Here is a 14064-nt window from a genome sequence, read left to right as displayed (position 1 = left end):
TTTAAAATTTAGTCTTGTTTATCATTAGGGATTTAATCATTTAAAATTTTAGGTTTAACAACAATAGAACATTATGGCATGTTGACAATCAACTCTGTCACAACTCTAGCACAACATATCAAGAGTGATTGTAAGCACTTGATACAATAAGAAAATCAAAATCAGATGGTCCAAAGTGGGGGCATAAATTGGCAAAAGAATCGAGCATCCGTCAAACTAGAGAGGACGCCAACAAAATCAACACTAAAATCACTCGCAAAAGCAAGACTACATACATAAGCAAGACTAAAAAGCGTACTATAAGAGTAGACAAAAACTTTTAAAAGTGAAACTTATTAAACAATGAAAAACCAAACAAACAAAAAACATGTAAAACTTACAACAACACGAGTCCAAACCGATTCATAAAATCATTTATAATTCTAAAATATTCTCAAAATAGAAACAGATTAAGAAGTCAACAAATAGCTACCCAATTTCTAAAAGAAATTGTCGATGGTTGGTGATGTTTCAGCAATAATAGATACTATCATTTGCCCATCATCACTTGTGAAGATAACAAAGATATCCACAAAGTGAATGAAAAGGAGAAAGAAAAAAAGGTTGATGGGTAGGAGCAAAAGGCCGGGGCGGTAGCTAGCACGAAGACTAATACTGCTGCTAGACAAAAACAAAAAGATAAGAAATAAACGACTTGGAGAAAAAAAATTAGGGTTTTTTGTGTTTTATATTGTAAATATTAACTCCACTTATATGACATTTTAAAATAAAAAAAAATTACTTGATAGTCATATAACAAAAGGTTATGTTATAAAAAATATTTCCAAAAGAGAAAAAAAATTCTTAAGATAAAAAAACTCACTAACCCCTTTCAAACTTAAAATCAAGTAAATTGATCCCTATAAAAAATAGAGCAATTTAATCCTTGTTAATTTCAAAGTTAGGCACAACTAAAGACAATTTAACTTTATTTTTGTATTTTTTATTGGCATAATAATAAATTTAGCCCACATTATTTATCAATTATGCTAATTTAGTCCTAATTCTTAAAAAGTCACTTGTGAATTTGATCTTAATTCTTAAAAATAAAATAATACCCAATCAACAACCCTAACTCATGCGGTCATCCATCACCATTTTTGCATCAGACCATGCTTCACCAAGTTGTACCCAGAACTCCAAAATCTAAAGCTTCATAGGCTTGTTCATTAGTCAAATGTAATTTATTATTGCAATGGATGGAACTTAGAGATGAATCAAAAGTCATTGCAAACATAAAACCCCCAAAAGATAATTCTTTGAACTTCACTGTTCATGCCAAGAATCCAGAAAACCCACAAGGGATTCATGATTTACATGAACATACAAACACATAATTTCTAACTCTGAAAACATCACAATACAAATATAACCATAATGATTCACAAACAAGCAAGGAGCCACATCCACTCACAAAAATAAAAAATCGGCTGTTTGGAGTTGGGATTTTGAAAACAAAGAAGGTTTTGATCTTTTAAAATATCATTTTGGTTTTTATTTTGGACTTGAGGGATACATTATTTCTAAATTTGCTTTCTGCAGTTGAGGGAGAAATGGGTTTACTTTCTTTGGTTGAGGAAGAAACGAAGACGAGATGAGAGAAAAAAAATTCAAAGGAATTAAAATTAAAAATACATAAAATTTATGTATATTTTTTAATTTACAGATAATTTTTAATAATTAGAATTAAATTGACAAATGTATAAATATTAAAGGTTAAATTTGTTACATTTTTTAAAATTAAGATCAAATTGACTAAATAAATAAATTTAAGAGCTAAATTAATTATTATACCAACTGAAATTATGCAAAATTGATGAAAACAAATCTGCTTAATTGCTTACTTTCGAATTTAATAAGAATTAAATTGCTTCATTCCTTTTGAAATAGGTCAATTTATTTAATATCGAAATCAGAGTGTAATCTAAGGTGTTTGGTAGGAGCTCCAACCCCTCTAAAATGAAAATTTACTATTTAGGCCGTTAATTTTTTTTTAAATTTTAAATTAAGATAAAATTGCACTTTTCCTTCTAAAATTATAAAATTCGACTTAATCCTTTAAAAATTATAAAGATATAGATTATAAAAATTAAAATTTCATTCGACCTCCTAAAAAATTGTTCTAGTTTCGCCTCTGATCGGAATTGAACAAAAATATAAAAACTTTAAATCTATTTTAAACATATAGTAATATTTACATTTTAATTTTTATTAATAGTAGGATGTGCCTTAATATAATAGAAAGATTTTAACAATGTTAATAATTAAACTTGTAATATTTATATTTTAAAATTTAATATTTATTAATAAGTTTGGTTAGGTAGACCTTTTTTTGAGTAAACTATTTTAATAGCCATCGGAATATTAGTATTTTTTTGTCAATGCTATGAAAAGTTATAAAATGGCCACTCAATTAATAGTAAATTTATCTTTTGATCACCCAACAATGAAAAGTTACAAATGGCAACCCAATTATTTAATATTGTATTATGAAAAGTTACAAATGGTAACCCAACTATTCAATATTGTATTTTTTGGTCACCAGCAGGCTGACATCTTTAAAAATTGGCATAATAGTAACATTAACTCTTAACATTTATAATTTATGTCAATTTAATCTTGATTCTAAAAAAATTAACCCTCAACATTTACATGTGTAATTTGACTCTTTTTTTTGCAGTTTTGCTTTTCTTTATGACATTGAGGGTTAATTTCAAAAAGAATGAGAAAAGATGAATTTTAAATTATTATTTTGGATTTTTTAGTGTTAATCAAATTTAGTTAATAATTTTTTTTGGATTTTAAGTGAAAGGATCACAAAGAAAATAAAAATTGCAAAAAAGATCAAATTACACAAAATTTGAATGTTGAAGGTTAGATTTTTATAATAAAAAATATAATGTATAAATATTGAGTGTTAAAGTTGCTATTATGATAATTTTAAAAGATGCCTCCATTACCAAATTGGCGATAAAAAACAAAATTGAATGATTGGATGATCATTTAGTAATTTTTTACAGTTGAGTGACTAAAAAAGAAATTTACTAATAGATGGATGATTATTTTATAATTTTACCTAGTTAGAATGATCAGAAAAGAAATGTATGGGTCACTATTGTAATTTACCTTTTGTTTTAGTTATTTAACTACCAAAGAGAAAAACGGAAGGGTCTTCTCCCAAGAGCAAAGCACAAGATTTCAGCTCCAACGACATCGTTTCGGAGTAGTAGATCCGAAATGGAAGCCTCACAGTCGCAGGCATCAGCGAACGCAGCCCTGAACCCTCACCCTAACCCTAACAGCAATTACACAAACAATAGCAATTCTATACTGTCATCGACGCCGGTGTGGCCCACAATCGACGGTCCGTTGGGCCTGTCGGAGGAAGAATCGCTATCTTACGCTCGGAGGTTCTACAAGTTCGGCTACGCGCTTCTGCCTTTTCTTTGGGCTGTCAATTGCTTCTACTTCTGGCCTGTTCTCCGTCACTCTCGCTCCTTCCCTCGTCTTCGCCCCTGTAATTACACTTTCTTCTCACATTATTTAATATTTCCTTTATTTGTTTATTTAATCGAGAATTTTTCGATTTCTTTTCCAAATTCTTGTTGCTGCTTTGATGTTTTTGTCTTTAGCGAATTGATTAAGATTTTCAATTTAGGTTTCTATATAGTAGATCAATCTATGGAAATCATAGGATTAAATGGCTGTTGTTGCCTTTTACCTTCTTTTTTTTTAGCTTTTGACTTAAGAAATCATATGGATGAAAAAATTGTAAGGTATATTTAAATTTTTAAATAATTAAAATTGAAAATTTAGTATTTTTGAATAACTAAATTACGTGATTTTACTTGTCTATTGACCAATTATATGATTGAATGTAAGTTATATTTAGTTATTTGCTGATCACAAGTTAAATGCATTATTATTATTATTATTATTATTATTATTATTAAGGAAATTTTGAGAAATCAACATGCAAACGCTAGAAGTATTGCAATGAATATTTAGACTAATAAAACTTTAGTCTATTTACTTAAAGTTCACAGTTTGGTTAGTGAAAGGCAAAAAAAGAAGTTATCATTGTCTAAGACAACCTCTTTGGAGTTGAATTTGATCGCGTTGGTATTGTAATAATCATTTGCATTTAAACTAAGTTGGTTTGGCCTACATAATTGCAAGTTAGTAGCTATTGGCTCTTTATAGAATCTATTTGGAACCAAGTAAATAGGAGCTTGTACATTGTTTCATTGGAACCCAATAACCTTATTTGAAGTCCAACATTACAGCCTGGAATGTTGCTCAGAATTTGGTTTCCCAATTAAAATGATTAATGGGAAAAGTTAAAAGCCATACCATTTAACTTATTCTGCTCCATATTGACATTACTGAGATGGAAAGGTAAATTGTTTAGTGTTTCCTGACAACTGATTTCTCTATCCTTTCTCTTGGCTTATATGCTGTGGAGAAGTAAACTAGTTTTATAATGCATTGACCATAGTTTCAAGGAACTTGGTATGTTCCAATTTGTGGCACGTTATGGGAATGAGTTACATCATCCGGTTAATATGTGATACGAAGAGATAGGCTTATTTGGAATGCTACTAAGAATTGTGGTACCAGAAGTCTTGAAGTTATCAGAGGCACCCCACCTTGAGGTTTAGAAGGTGCATTTGCTGTTTAGTACTGCACCTTGACATTGTCTAGCCATGTGCCTGAGCCCTTTGTAGTGCAGTGAAAACACAGATTCTACAATGTAAAGTTGTCTTACCAAACAATTTAGTCTTTGGGAAGGTTAAAGGTTCTTTAACAAAATCTTTTTTGTCCTTTTTCTAAAATTCTGATATGTATTGTTGGATTGTTGGGTTGACTTAGTATGCAGTCTTGTGGTCACTTTGGTGGTTTTGTTGGTAAAAGAAACTGGAAAGACCATCTTTATGGAGTATACATTTATAAACAGTGAATCATAAATGTTTAGCTAAGAATCATGAGGTATTGATGCATATGAATTGCTTAAAATTTTTTGTTTTGTTTTGTTTTGATCAGTACAAGAATAACTAGTTTTTTTTTGTGTACATAAGGGTTTTCCTTGAATGTAAGTTGGGAAATGCTTTAGTCGGCCAGAGTAAATTGTTAAAGGCATATACCTTGATGCTAGGTGCAGCACTAAATAGAATAAGCATCATGGACCTATCAAGAAGAGTTGCTTTTGATCAGGCGCATGACTTCTGTACTTGGGTGCAGTTTCTGTTTTGGTCAAACACAGGGAAAGCTCAACTAACTAAAGTGTCTCTTTGATCTCTTTTTTATCTTAGTAAAAGGACAATATCTAACCTCTATAGAAGATGGATATATATCTATAATATGCTCCTTCACTCACTGAGTGTTTTATTTTCTGTGCATTAGGCGATAGAAGGCTTTTAGCACCTAAGAGTGCGCCCTGTGCTCTTGAATGTTTTTGTTCTCCATCAAAAGTTCATATACTTTTTCTCATGGCATGTATGCATTTTTGTGGTCTATTTTCATTATATACAAAAATTGGCTGTATACATCTTGTTGCCGAGAACCAATCATATGCATATACATGTGTTACATATGCAAGTCCAAACAAATTACCTATATTGTTTTAAGTTATACTCTTGAGACATTAAAGAAAGGGGGGCTCTTTTAGTAAGATGGCATGACGCACCTCTTCTTTTCAGGGAATGGGGATGATAGAGAAAAATATCAATATTCATGATTCTGTTGTTTGAACAAAATCAATCCTTTAAATTTCCCATGTTGTTCTTCCAGGCTCTATACTTTTTTTCTTGTGAAGTTTGGGATTTATTATTTATTTGTTCTAATAAATATTTGTTTTTGCAGATGTTGTGTCATCAGCAATTGGGTTTTCAGTGTTTTCAGTTATTTTGTCTTCATGGGCATTGACATTTGCCATAGGAGGAGAACATCTCTTTGGTTCTACCTGGGATCAACTGGTAATGTATAACGTTGCGGACCGGTTAGGTTTGACAGGTTGGAGCTAGTTTTCTTCCCTTTCAAAATTTTATGGCTGCTAGCTTTTGCATTATCAATCCCCAAACTATATTTTGAATGAAGAAAAAAGAATCATTTGAAGTCAACATGTGTATAATCTGATTGTTGAACCAATTATGCTTTTGTAATCAAAATTGTCAAATTGTTTGAGGCTTATGAGCTTAATATGTAGATGGAATGCAATTAAACATGAGATCCTTTTTTTCTTTTCCTTTGTGCTTATATGCCGAAAGACTTCTCTTTTTCTTGTTGATGTGGGATTAATGCATCCTAATTACTTTCTTAAAGCGCTTGGCGTGACACTTACTCTTGGTTTAGTCTTATTTGATAAATTAGATTTGGGGTTGTATTATTAGTAGTGTACGTTAAAATATGGGGTTTAATCTGATTTGAGTCATGGTTTTAGATTACCATGTGTCACTTTGCACCAATTCCATCATCAAACTTTCATATTCATGATGGAGGAACTCTTATATACAAATTGTCAAATAATGGACAAAATGGCTGTTCCACACTCTAGTGTCACCTATCTTAATTCACGTACAAGTTCTACCATGGAAACTTGGATCCTTGTGTAGAAGATTTTCATGCAACATTTGCAAGAGAGACAATTTGAAATAAAGGGTCTGTATAAGCTAATAACTTTTTACGTGATAAACAATAAGTACAGCAAAACACTATGCAAAAGGCAAAAGGCAAAAGGCAAAAGTCCCAATTTCAAGTTTTCAACCCTTATCTGCCCTGACTACCCTGCGAGGTAGAGATATATAAACCACAAATTTTAGATTCCAAAGTGGACCCAAAATTAAAGCTTGCCACACAAACTTTAGTTACACCGAAAAACACAACATGAAGACTAAGGTTTGCCAATAGGAGTGAGGCAATCTCACCTTATCCACACTCCACCCACAATCATTTATCCAATTCATCATCTCTTCTTTCCACATCACTAACTTATCAAATATCCCCAATCACAAATCTATTATACTGAATGACTTTGTAGAAGATTAAAATTAAAACGCCAATTAAGCTTCATTTTCTGTGGTAAACAATTACTCCCATTTGTCACAATGGCAGCCATGAACTCCAGCGTTTTGGCATGCAACTATGCTATCTCAGGCAGTGGGCTAAATGCCAAGATCCCCTCAGTGCCTTCAGTTGCTTCCCCAGTTTTGCCTGGTGGTTACAAGTTGCCAGTGATCAGAGCTCAACAACAGGGTAAAGTTTCAGGTTCCAAAGAATCAAGTGGCAATGAAGGAAGAAGAGCTGCTATGCTGTATTTGGCAGCTACCCTTTTCACCACAGCGGCTGCTTCTTCTGCAAATGCTGGGGTCATTGATGATTACCTTGAAAAGAGCAAAGCTAACAAGGTATGTTTGCTATGAAAACTGTAAACTGAAAAAAAAATCAGTCAAACATGGTAGGGGATTCATTATTGTTGTGTTAACATAGATTAAGGTGAGAAAACGCAGGAGTTGAATGACAAGAAGAGGTTGGCCACAAGTGGAGCAAACTTTGCAAGAGCATACACTGTTCAATTTGGCACCTGCAAGTTCCCTGAGAACTTTACAGGATGCCAGGATCTTGCAAAACAGAAGGTTCCAACTCGCTTTTTCTTTGTTTTTTTTTACAGGTTTAGGGTTGATAACGATGATATTTGAGCATGTATATATTGTTCGTTTTGTTGATGCAGAAAGTACCATTCATCTCTGATGACTTGGCCTTGGAGTGTGAAGGGAAGGACAAATACAAGTGCGGTTCCAATGTTTTCTGGAAATGGTGAAGACATCCCAATGTAATTTTCTCAATTTTCTCTGTATTGTTGTGCTATTTAGTGAAACACCCTGAAAATGTTGTGGTATTTGTTGTTAAACAGAAGTATGGTGCTGAATAAACTAGTCAAACACTTTCCAGATGGAACTTGCTTAATTTTGCAGTATTGGTTCACCATGATGCTTATTTTCATATGTACTATATGTATGTGTATCCCCATTTGGTCCCTATATATGTGTATGTATATTAACTAAGCAAATATCATAGTCATAGCTTTTAATATAAATTAACAGACATCCATAAATATTATATACCACCATATATGAGATACATTTGTTACACAAGTGATAAATTTAAATCAACCCTAAACCATATTGCAATACAGTAACAACCAGACAAATCTGGCAACCCTAGCAATCACAACTGCTCAAATGAATATTATGTGTTTTGACAAAATTGCAGTATGCATGGAATCTTCATTTCTAATCTGAGAAAATTGCAGTCTCCCCTCCATCCACAACCCCATTTTCAAGAGCAAATGAAGCTCAGACTAATGATACTTGTGAAATGATTCACCTTTAGAATCCAGTTTGCTCGGAGCATCCATCGCTGTGGGTGGAAGTGAAATTTCCGTATGCAGTCAGGAATGAACTCACCTCGAACTTGAGCCTATGAGCAACATGTTGAGGAGCCATTGTTCTGCAAGTGAGGACATGGCAATGGAAACACAGCATTTGTACAACCTGAAACAAACTCACAGTGCCATGCCGCGTCCGGGGAAAGCCCAAGTAAAGTAACATTCTTAAAGCATAACCCTTCAAATGATGCGCCGCGAATACCAGCCAGTACTGGTGCCTTTGTTGAATTCAAACTAACAATGTTACTAATGAAAATCCCCCTTATTTTAGGAATGGCTTTAGGATCCCATCTATCATCAGGGTGATCATTCGAGCCTCTACTCAACCTAATAGGAATTTTGACTCGTTCCATCATTATATTCCTTATGGTGATATTTGCAATGTATCCCCCTCTACCCTTGTCAGTTTTTATACGGACCCCAGCTGCCGAATTCCAAACATGCATATCTTCAATAGTTACATTAAAAATCCCTCCAGACATCTCACTACCAATGCCAATACCTGAACAAGTTGGTGTAGTGCCTGAGATTCTCCTCACTTTTATGTTTGAGCTTGATCGTGCCATTTTGATGCCGTACTGGTCCCATCCACTTTTTATTGCTACAAGATCATCTCCACTCTCAATATAGCAGTCCTCAATACATACATTGGTACTGGAGTCTGCATAAAGTTCAATGAGGATGTTGGAAAAGATTTATCCATTATGAGATTTAGGTTGCTACAGATGATATACAATAGTGAATAAGGTACACAAGAAGATGGAGAATGAGACTGACACACCTGGGTCTATTCCATCAGTATTTGGGGCATTAAGGGGAGCCAATATTGTCATGCCCTTAACAACTACATTGCTGAAGGAAAAAGAACAAAAACTAACTATTAGTTTCCTTCTTATAATTATTATAATTGAGAAAACTGTGATAAGCAGCAATGGGGCACTAAACACAATCTCAAGTTCTTTTGGTTTTGTCCTACAAGTGAATTTGGGGAGTAAATATTGAAATGAGAGAAGGTATATAGTTGCAATATCTTTAGATATTAATCTTCTATCTGTTAAAACTGGTTTTACTACTCTTTTTCTTTTCTTTTCTTTTTCAGTTTTGCAAACAATATCAAGTATAGAGATGTGCATCTTATCTTCTTATTGGATCAAAATATAAAAGCAAGCAAAATAAATAAACAAATGAAACTAGATGAACTACTACAACTTAGAGAACTCATACCTGCAGTATACGGGATGAATCGTCCAAAATGGTGAATTCCGGAAGGTTAAGTTAGAAATAAGAATGTTATTGGAGTTCATCAGTTCTACGAGGTGGCCTCTTGTGTGGTTTAGTGTTCTGTTCCACCACAATTCCCACCAAATTCGACCTTGGCCATCAATTGTCCCGTTATTTCCTACAAAACTAGAACAACTCATTACACATGCAATTGATAAACCGTCCAAATCGGATACAAGTTTCATGGTAGAAGTTGGCATGGTAATGGTAAATTTTCTAAATAAGGTAAATGATGTCACTAGTCTAGTAGAAATAGTAGATCAAAGTGCCATTTTTCTTTTCAATGTAATGCCTAAGCATGCATAACAAAAGCATTGATTTTGTATTACTGATGGCAAAACAGAACAAACTCCTAGGATGGCTTCCGTTGAAGCACCATCCACTAAACAATTTTTTAGCTGCTTAAGATCCCATTGAATATTTACTGAATGTTTAGAATAAGTAGATGATGTTTCTATCAGTGGTCAGCTAAACTTAAAATATAAAATATTTCTGTCAAATGAATCAAACTGCAAAATGTAAATCTATAATGCCATTTCGGGGTACCTTTAGCTAATTCAACTAAAGGAATAATAACATGTCGGGAAATAAATGCAATGCTACTTCACACTCCATATAAAATGATATCAAGGTAAGGTTATGCTTTTCAATGTATCCTAAAAATGAAGAACAACTAAATAGTACTCAAGGGGAGTCGATTTACACTCAAGAACTAGTGGAAAGAAGATCCATTTAATTATACAGGCAATGAGAAAATTATGTTTTCTGTAAAGACAGAAGTTTGATTTAGTTCTTGACTTGCTAACGTAAAAGCAACAACTCTTCTTTCTCTTTTCACATTGTTAAGAAGAAAAAAAATACCTGTAATAACAACATTGGTAAGACCGTCTCCATGAATAAGGCTTATGTGTCTTCCTCCCAATCTCTCTCTCCCTCTACCATAAGAAGGCAATGGCTCTACAATAGGCCATTCCTCAGAGTCCTATTATTCACAAACACAAGAAATTAAAACCCGGCACTTTTATATCTGATCATCCACATATCACCACTACATTGCACTTATATCTGGCACAAAGTTGATAAACAAATTAATGGAGTAAGTAAACTAGAATCACCAACTATCTAACTTATTAAACAAGCTGCCGCGTAGCATTAACTAAATTTCTAATTCAACCAACTTGATTCACCAAAACAAACACATATATCTTGATTGGATCAAAACATTCATGGCATTCTCTTCCTAATTAGAGTCAAATCTATACAAGAAAAACAGCTCAATATAAACTGAAATGAGAAACAAAATTTAGATGGCACAATTAATGGGGTCCCTTTAGTTGAAATTGCACATCAGCACCACCAACCAACTTTGTTTCACTACTAAAGAAAAAAGAAAAAAAAGTCTATGAGAAAGATCAAAGCATGATAAACATGACATGGCCAAACCTAGCTATGTTTCAAACGAGCAGTAATTGAAAATTTGCCCTCTCTTTTCACCTAACTTTTAGGTAAAGACACTTCTCTTTTTCTTTCACCTATTACAAAGCTTCATTTCTTCCTTATTTTTCGGCTGACAATGGGGAAAATAAGCTTTCATTAGAAAGGCTAAGTACTGAAAGACACAAAGAAGAAGAAAGAAAGCATTCATACAGGGGAAACAGAGTAACCCACACTGTTTTTCTTTTCTATTTTACAGCATAATAATCCCCCACAATTCAAAAGACTATGAAAGAAGCTTATGCTCAATACCCAGTAATCACAAAACTTAATTTTTCAGGTTCCAGTATAAACCAAATAAAATAAACAACTTGAAACAGAGCATAGCTGACCTGAGATCCTAAGATAACAGCACCCTGTTCAAGAAACAATGTGAAATTACTAGTGAGATTAAAACTTCCGGTTAGCCACTTTCCTTGGGGGACATTAAGCTGAGCTCCGCCTTTTTCACTGAAACGTTGCATGTAATCTAATGCCTTCCTAAATGCCGCCGTATTAGACGTTTTCCCATTGCCAACTCCCCCAAAGTCCTTCAACGACATAACGAGTTTCCTCTCTGGCAACTCACCGAAAATTGCGGCGCAACTTCCGGGGTCGAAATCGGATTCGAAGTTGAGTTCGGATGATCCGGGAACGGGAAAGAGTGGGAAAGGAAGAATAATAGCTTTTGGAGAGATTTGAAGACTAAGGATTGCTATAACAGTAAAGAGAAGAACAAGGAAAGCCCAGGAAGGCTTCGTGAAGTAAACCATTATTGCACCATAATTTGACTTCTCAGATTCCATTTTTTTTATTGAATTTGGATTGCTGTAAATGAAAGAATCAAAGATTAAATTTATCAAACAAAAAATGGAATTGGGTTTTGCTAAAATTTACAAATAAAATAAAATAAAACAAAAAAAGAAGAAGAAATGTATGGTTTAATGAGTGAGGAATAAATAAAACAGTGGGCTGTTCTGTGTTATTCTCTGCATGCGTTAGAAAGAAGAAGATGATGAAATGAAAAGAGCAAGGTAGAAGCCGGGCTCAGAGTACAGTGCCATCACGCGTATTTTAGCAAACACGGCTTAAAATATGGAAGGATTAAAAATATTGTGTGGGTCCGTTTGGAAACTAAAATAAAGTTTTGGTTAACTTCTGTTATTAGTCCCTATACTATGCGCTAGTTGTGAATTTAATCTCTATTCTTTAATTTGATATTTTTAGCCCATTTACTTTTCGAATTTTAAACTAATAGTCTTAACCAAATGGTAACTACTAAACATTAAATTGAGTTTTGCTAAATCCAAAATTTTGCACATCATACATATTATCACATCTAATTTAACTGCTATCATTTTGATTAAAATTAAAATTTTAAAAATTTAAAAATATAAAGACTAAAATTGAATAATTCAAAAATTATAAAAAATAAATTTGATAAAAAATACATGAACTAAATCCACAATTTTGGTATAGTACAGGAACTAATAGCACAATTTAACCGAAAAATTACTTTTTTGGATCCGGTTTGTACGGTTGCAAGAGGTGCAACTCAGGAAGAAACGTGGAGAGAAAAAACATATGATGCTTATGACCAATAGAAAACTGCCACGCGTAGATTTGGAGTTCAATATTTCTAGGACCGTGTTTAAAAAAATGGCGTGACGCCGCCTGTCACGGGATTCTTTTCAAAGCTGTTTTCCTAATTTCATTATTTAAATAATTTAAAAAATAATAGAAATATTTTAAGAGGGTGTTTTGTAGTGTGTTTGCGGTGCATGGAGAGGTTTTTGTATTTGTGATTTTCTAGGAGGAATCGTGATCATACACGTGGTACACAAATTACTGAAATTCATGGCCTCTGTCGTAAGCCTTTTAGTCTAGAATTATTTTTTAATTCATGATTTGGCCCTTATGTATATTTATTTTCCCATTTTTGTACCTAAATTTTTTTATCCCATTTTAATATCTAAAGTATCAATTAATTTTCAATTGGGTACTTAAAGCATGCCTTTATTATATTTTTAGTCAATTTTCTTGACAAGCGTTAAACAAAAAATTTATAACTAATCACAAAACGCCACATGACATATTTATGTAAATATATAAAGATTTTTTTTATAAATTTTTATAGAATTCTAAAATATATAATTAGAAATTTAAAAAATGAAAAATGTTATAAAAATAAAAGGTATTTAAATTTTAAGTAATTGCAAAAAAAAACTTGAAATTTAAATGCGTTTTTAGAATTTTAGAATTATATACTTTAAATTATATAATTTTTACAATTCGTTTACATTTTTTTATTCTTATATGATTTTTTAGATTATATATATATTCTGATTTTTCTATACATTTATTTTATTTTTTTATATTTTTAATGTATATATACATTCAATAAAATAAAATATTTATTTTTTACATAAAAATGTCACATCATACTTTGAGATTTTTTTAACGTCCATAAAAAATTAGACTAAAAAATATAACAAAGATATATTTTAGGTACCAAATTAAGAAACGATTATTACTTTAGGTATAAAATTGAGGTAAAAAAATTGAAATATAAAAGTGACAAGTGACAAAAATGAGTATATTTTAGAAAATAAATCGCGAATTGAACCTATTAAAAAAATAATAAAATAAATACAATATGTTACATAAAATATTTTCTAAAATTTTATGTATAAAAATTTATTAATATATTAAATTTTATATTAATATTATGACGTGGTACACAACTATTATTATTATCAGCTCTTACAAAATGCCTTTCGGTGGAACAAGAAGGAAAGAGTACTTTTGACATATTATTCCGTTTGCTC

At 32.2% G+C, this 14064-nt stretch overlaps 3 protein-coding genes across 7 annotated transcripts; 2 read left to right on the top strand and 1 right to left on the bottom strand.

Moving 5' to 3' along the window:
* Positions 1-3168: 3168 nt before the first annotated feature.
* LOC107959616 (probable gamma-secretase subunit PEN-2) lies at positions 3169-6278 on the top strand. The gene is made up of 2 exons (XM_016895708.2): positions 3169-3556; positions 5902-6278. The coding sequence occupies exons 1-2, from the start codon at positions 3277-3279 to the stop codon at positions 6060-6062; spliced, it is 441 nt and encodes a 146-aa protein (XP_016751197.1). The 5' UTR covers positions 3169-3276; the 3' UTR covers positions 6063-6278.
* Positions 6279-6872: 594 nt separating this feature from the next.
* Positions 6873-8892, top strand: LOC107959615 (photosystem I reaction center subunit N, chloroplastic). Of its 4 annotated transcripts, none has more exons than XM_041114409.1 (4): positions 6873-7442; positions 7545-7670; positions 7766-7867; positions 8428-8892. In XM_041114409.1, the coding sequence occupies exons 1-3, from the start codon at positions 7143-7145 to the stop codon at positions 7853-7855; spliced, it is 516 nt and encodes a 171-aa protein (XP_040970343.1). In that variant the 5' UTR covers positions 6873-7142; the 3' UTR covers positions 7856-7867; positions 8428-8892. The 4 variants fall into 4 exon arrangements, with proteins under 4 accessions (XP_040970343.1, XP_040970342.1, XP_016751196.2 ...); XM_041114408.1 differs by having other exon boundaries at positions 8308-8892; XM_016895707.2 differs by lacking the exon at positions 8428-8892 and adding an exon at positions 7949-8001.
* Positions 8128-12290, bottom strand: LOC107959614 (probable polygalacturonase). Of its 2 annotated transcripts, XM_016895705.2 has the most exons (6): positions 11590-12290; positions 10625-10745; positions 9707-9881; positions 9264-9334; positions 8985-9143; positions 8128-8906 (listed from the first exon to the last, which is right to left on the bottom strand). In XM_016895705.2, exons 1-6 carry the CDS (start codon positions 12040-12042, stop codon positions 8515-8517), a joined length of 1371 nt encoding a protein of 456 aa, XP_016751194.1. In that variant the 5' UTR covers positions 12043-12290; the 3' UTR covers positions 8128-8514. The 2 variants fall into 2 exon arrangements, with proteins under 2 accessions (XP_016751194.1, XP_016751193.1); XM_016895704.2 differs by having other exon boundaries at positions 8128-9143.
* Between the last annotated feature and the right edge of the window lie 1774 nt (positions 12291-14064).

The sequence above is a fragment of the Gossypium hirsutum genome, chromosome A05 (genome assembly GCF_007990345.1).
Source record: "Gossypium hirsutum isolate 1008001.06 chromosome A05, Gossypium_hirsutum_v2.1, whole genome shotgun sequence".
In the NCBI taxonomy this organism is placed as follows: Eukaryota; Viridiplantae; Streptophyta; class Magnoliopsida; order Malvales; family Malvaceae; genus Gossypium; species Gossypium hirsutum.
The sequence above is the reverse complement of the archived record's forward strand: the minus strand, read 5'-3'. Positions and strand labels throughout refer to the sequence as shown.

Bases quoted from the DNA above. Each gene is read 5' to 3' on its own strand.
- LOC107959614 (XM_016895704.2), bottom strand. From the start codon at position 12,042: ATGGAATCTGAGAAGTCAAATTATGGTGCAATAATGGTTTACTTCACG. The intron at 10,746-11,589 runs GTCAGCTATGCT...TGTGAATAATAG, and splicing joins CTGTTATCTTAGGATCTCAG to GACTCTGAGGAATGGCCTAT. The intron at 9,335-9,706 runs GTATGAGTTCTC...TTTTTCCTTCAG, and splicing joins ATTCATCCCGTATACTGCAG to CAATGTAGTTGTTAAGGGCA.
- LOC107959616 (XM_016895708.2), top strand. From the start codon at position 3,277: ATGGAAGCCTCACAGTCGCAGGCATCAGCGAACGCAGCCCTGAACCCT. The intron at 3,557-5,901 runs GTAATTACACTT...TTGTTTTTGCAG, and splicing joins CTTCCCTCGTCTTCGCCCCT to ATGTTGTGTCATCAGCAATT.
- LOC107959615 (XM_041114409.1), top strand. From the start codon at position 7,143: ATGGCAGCCATGAACTCCAGCGTTTTGGCATGCAACTATGCTATCTCA. The intron at 7,443-7,544 runs GTATGTTTGCTA...GAGAAAACGCAG, and splicing joins AAAAGAGCAAAGCTAACAAG to GAGTTGAATGACAAGAAGAG. The intron at 7,671-7,765 runs GTTCCAACTCGC...TTGTTGATGCAG, and splicing joins AGGATCTTGCAAAACAGAAG to AAAGTACCATTCATCTCTGA.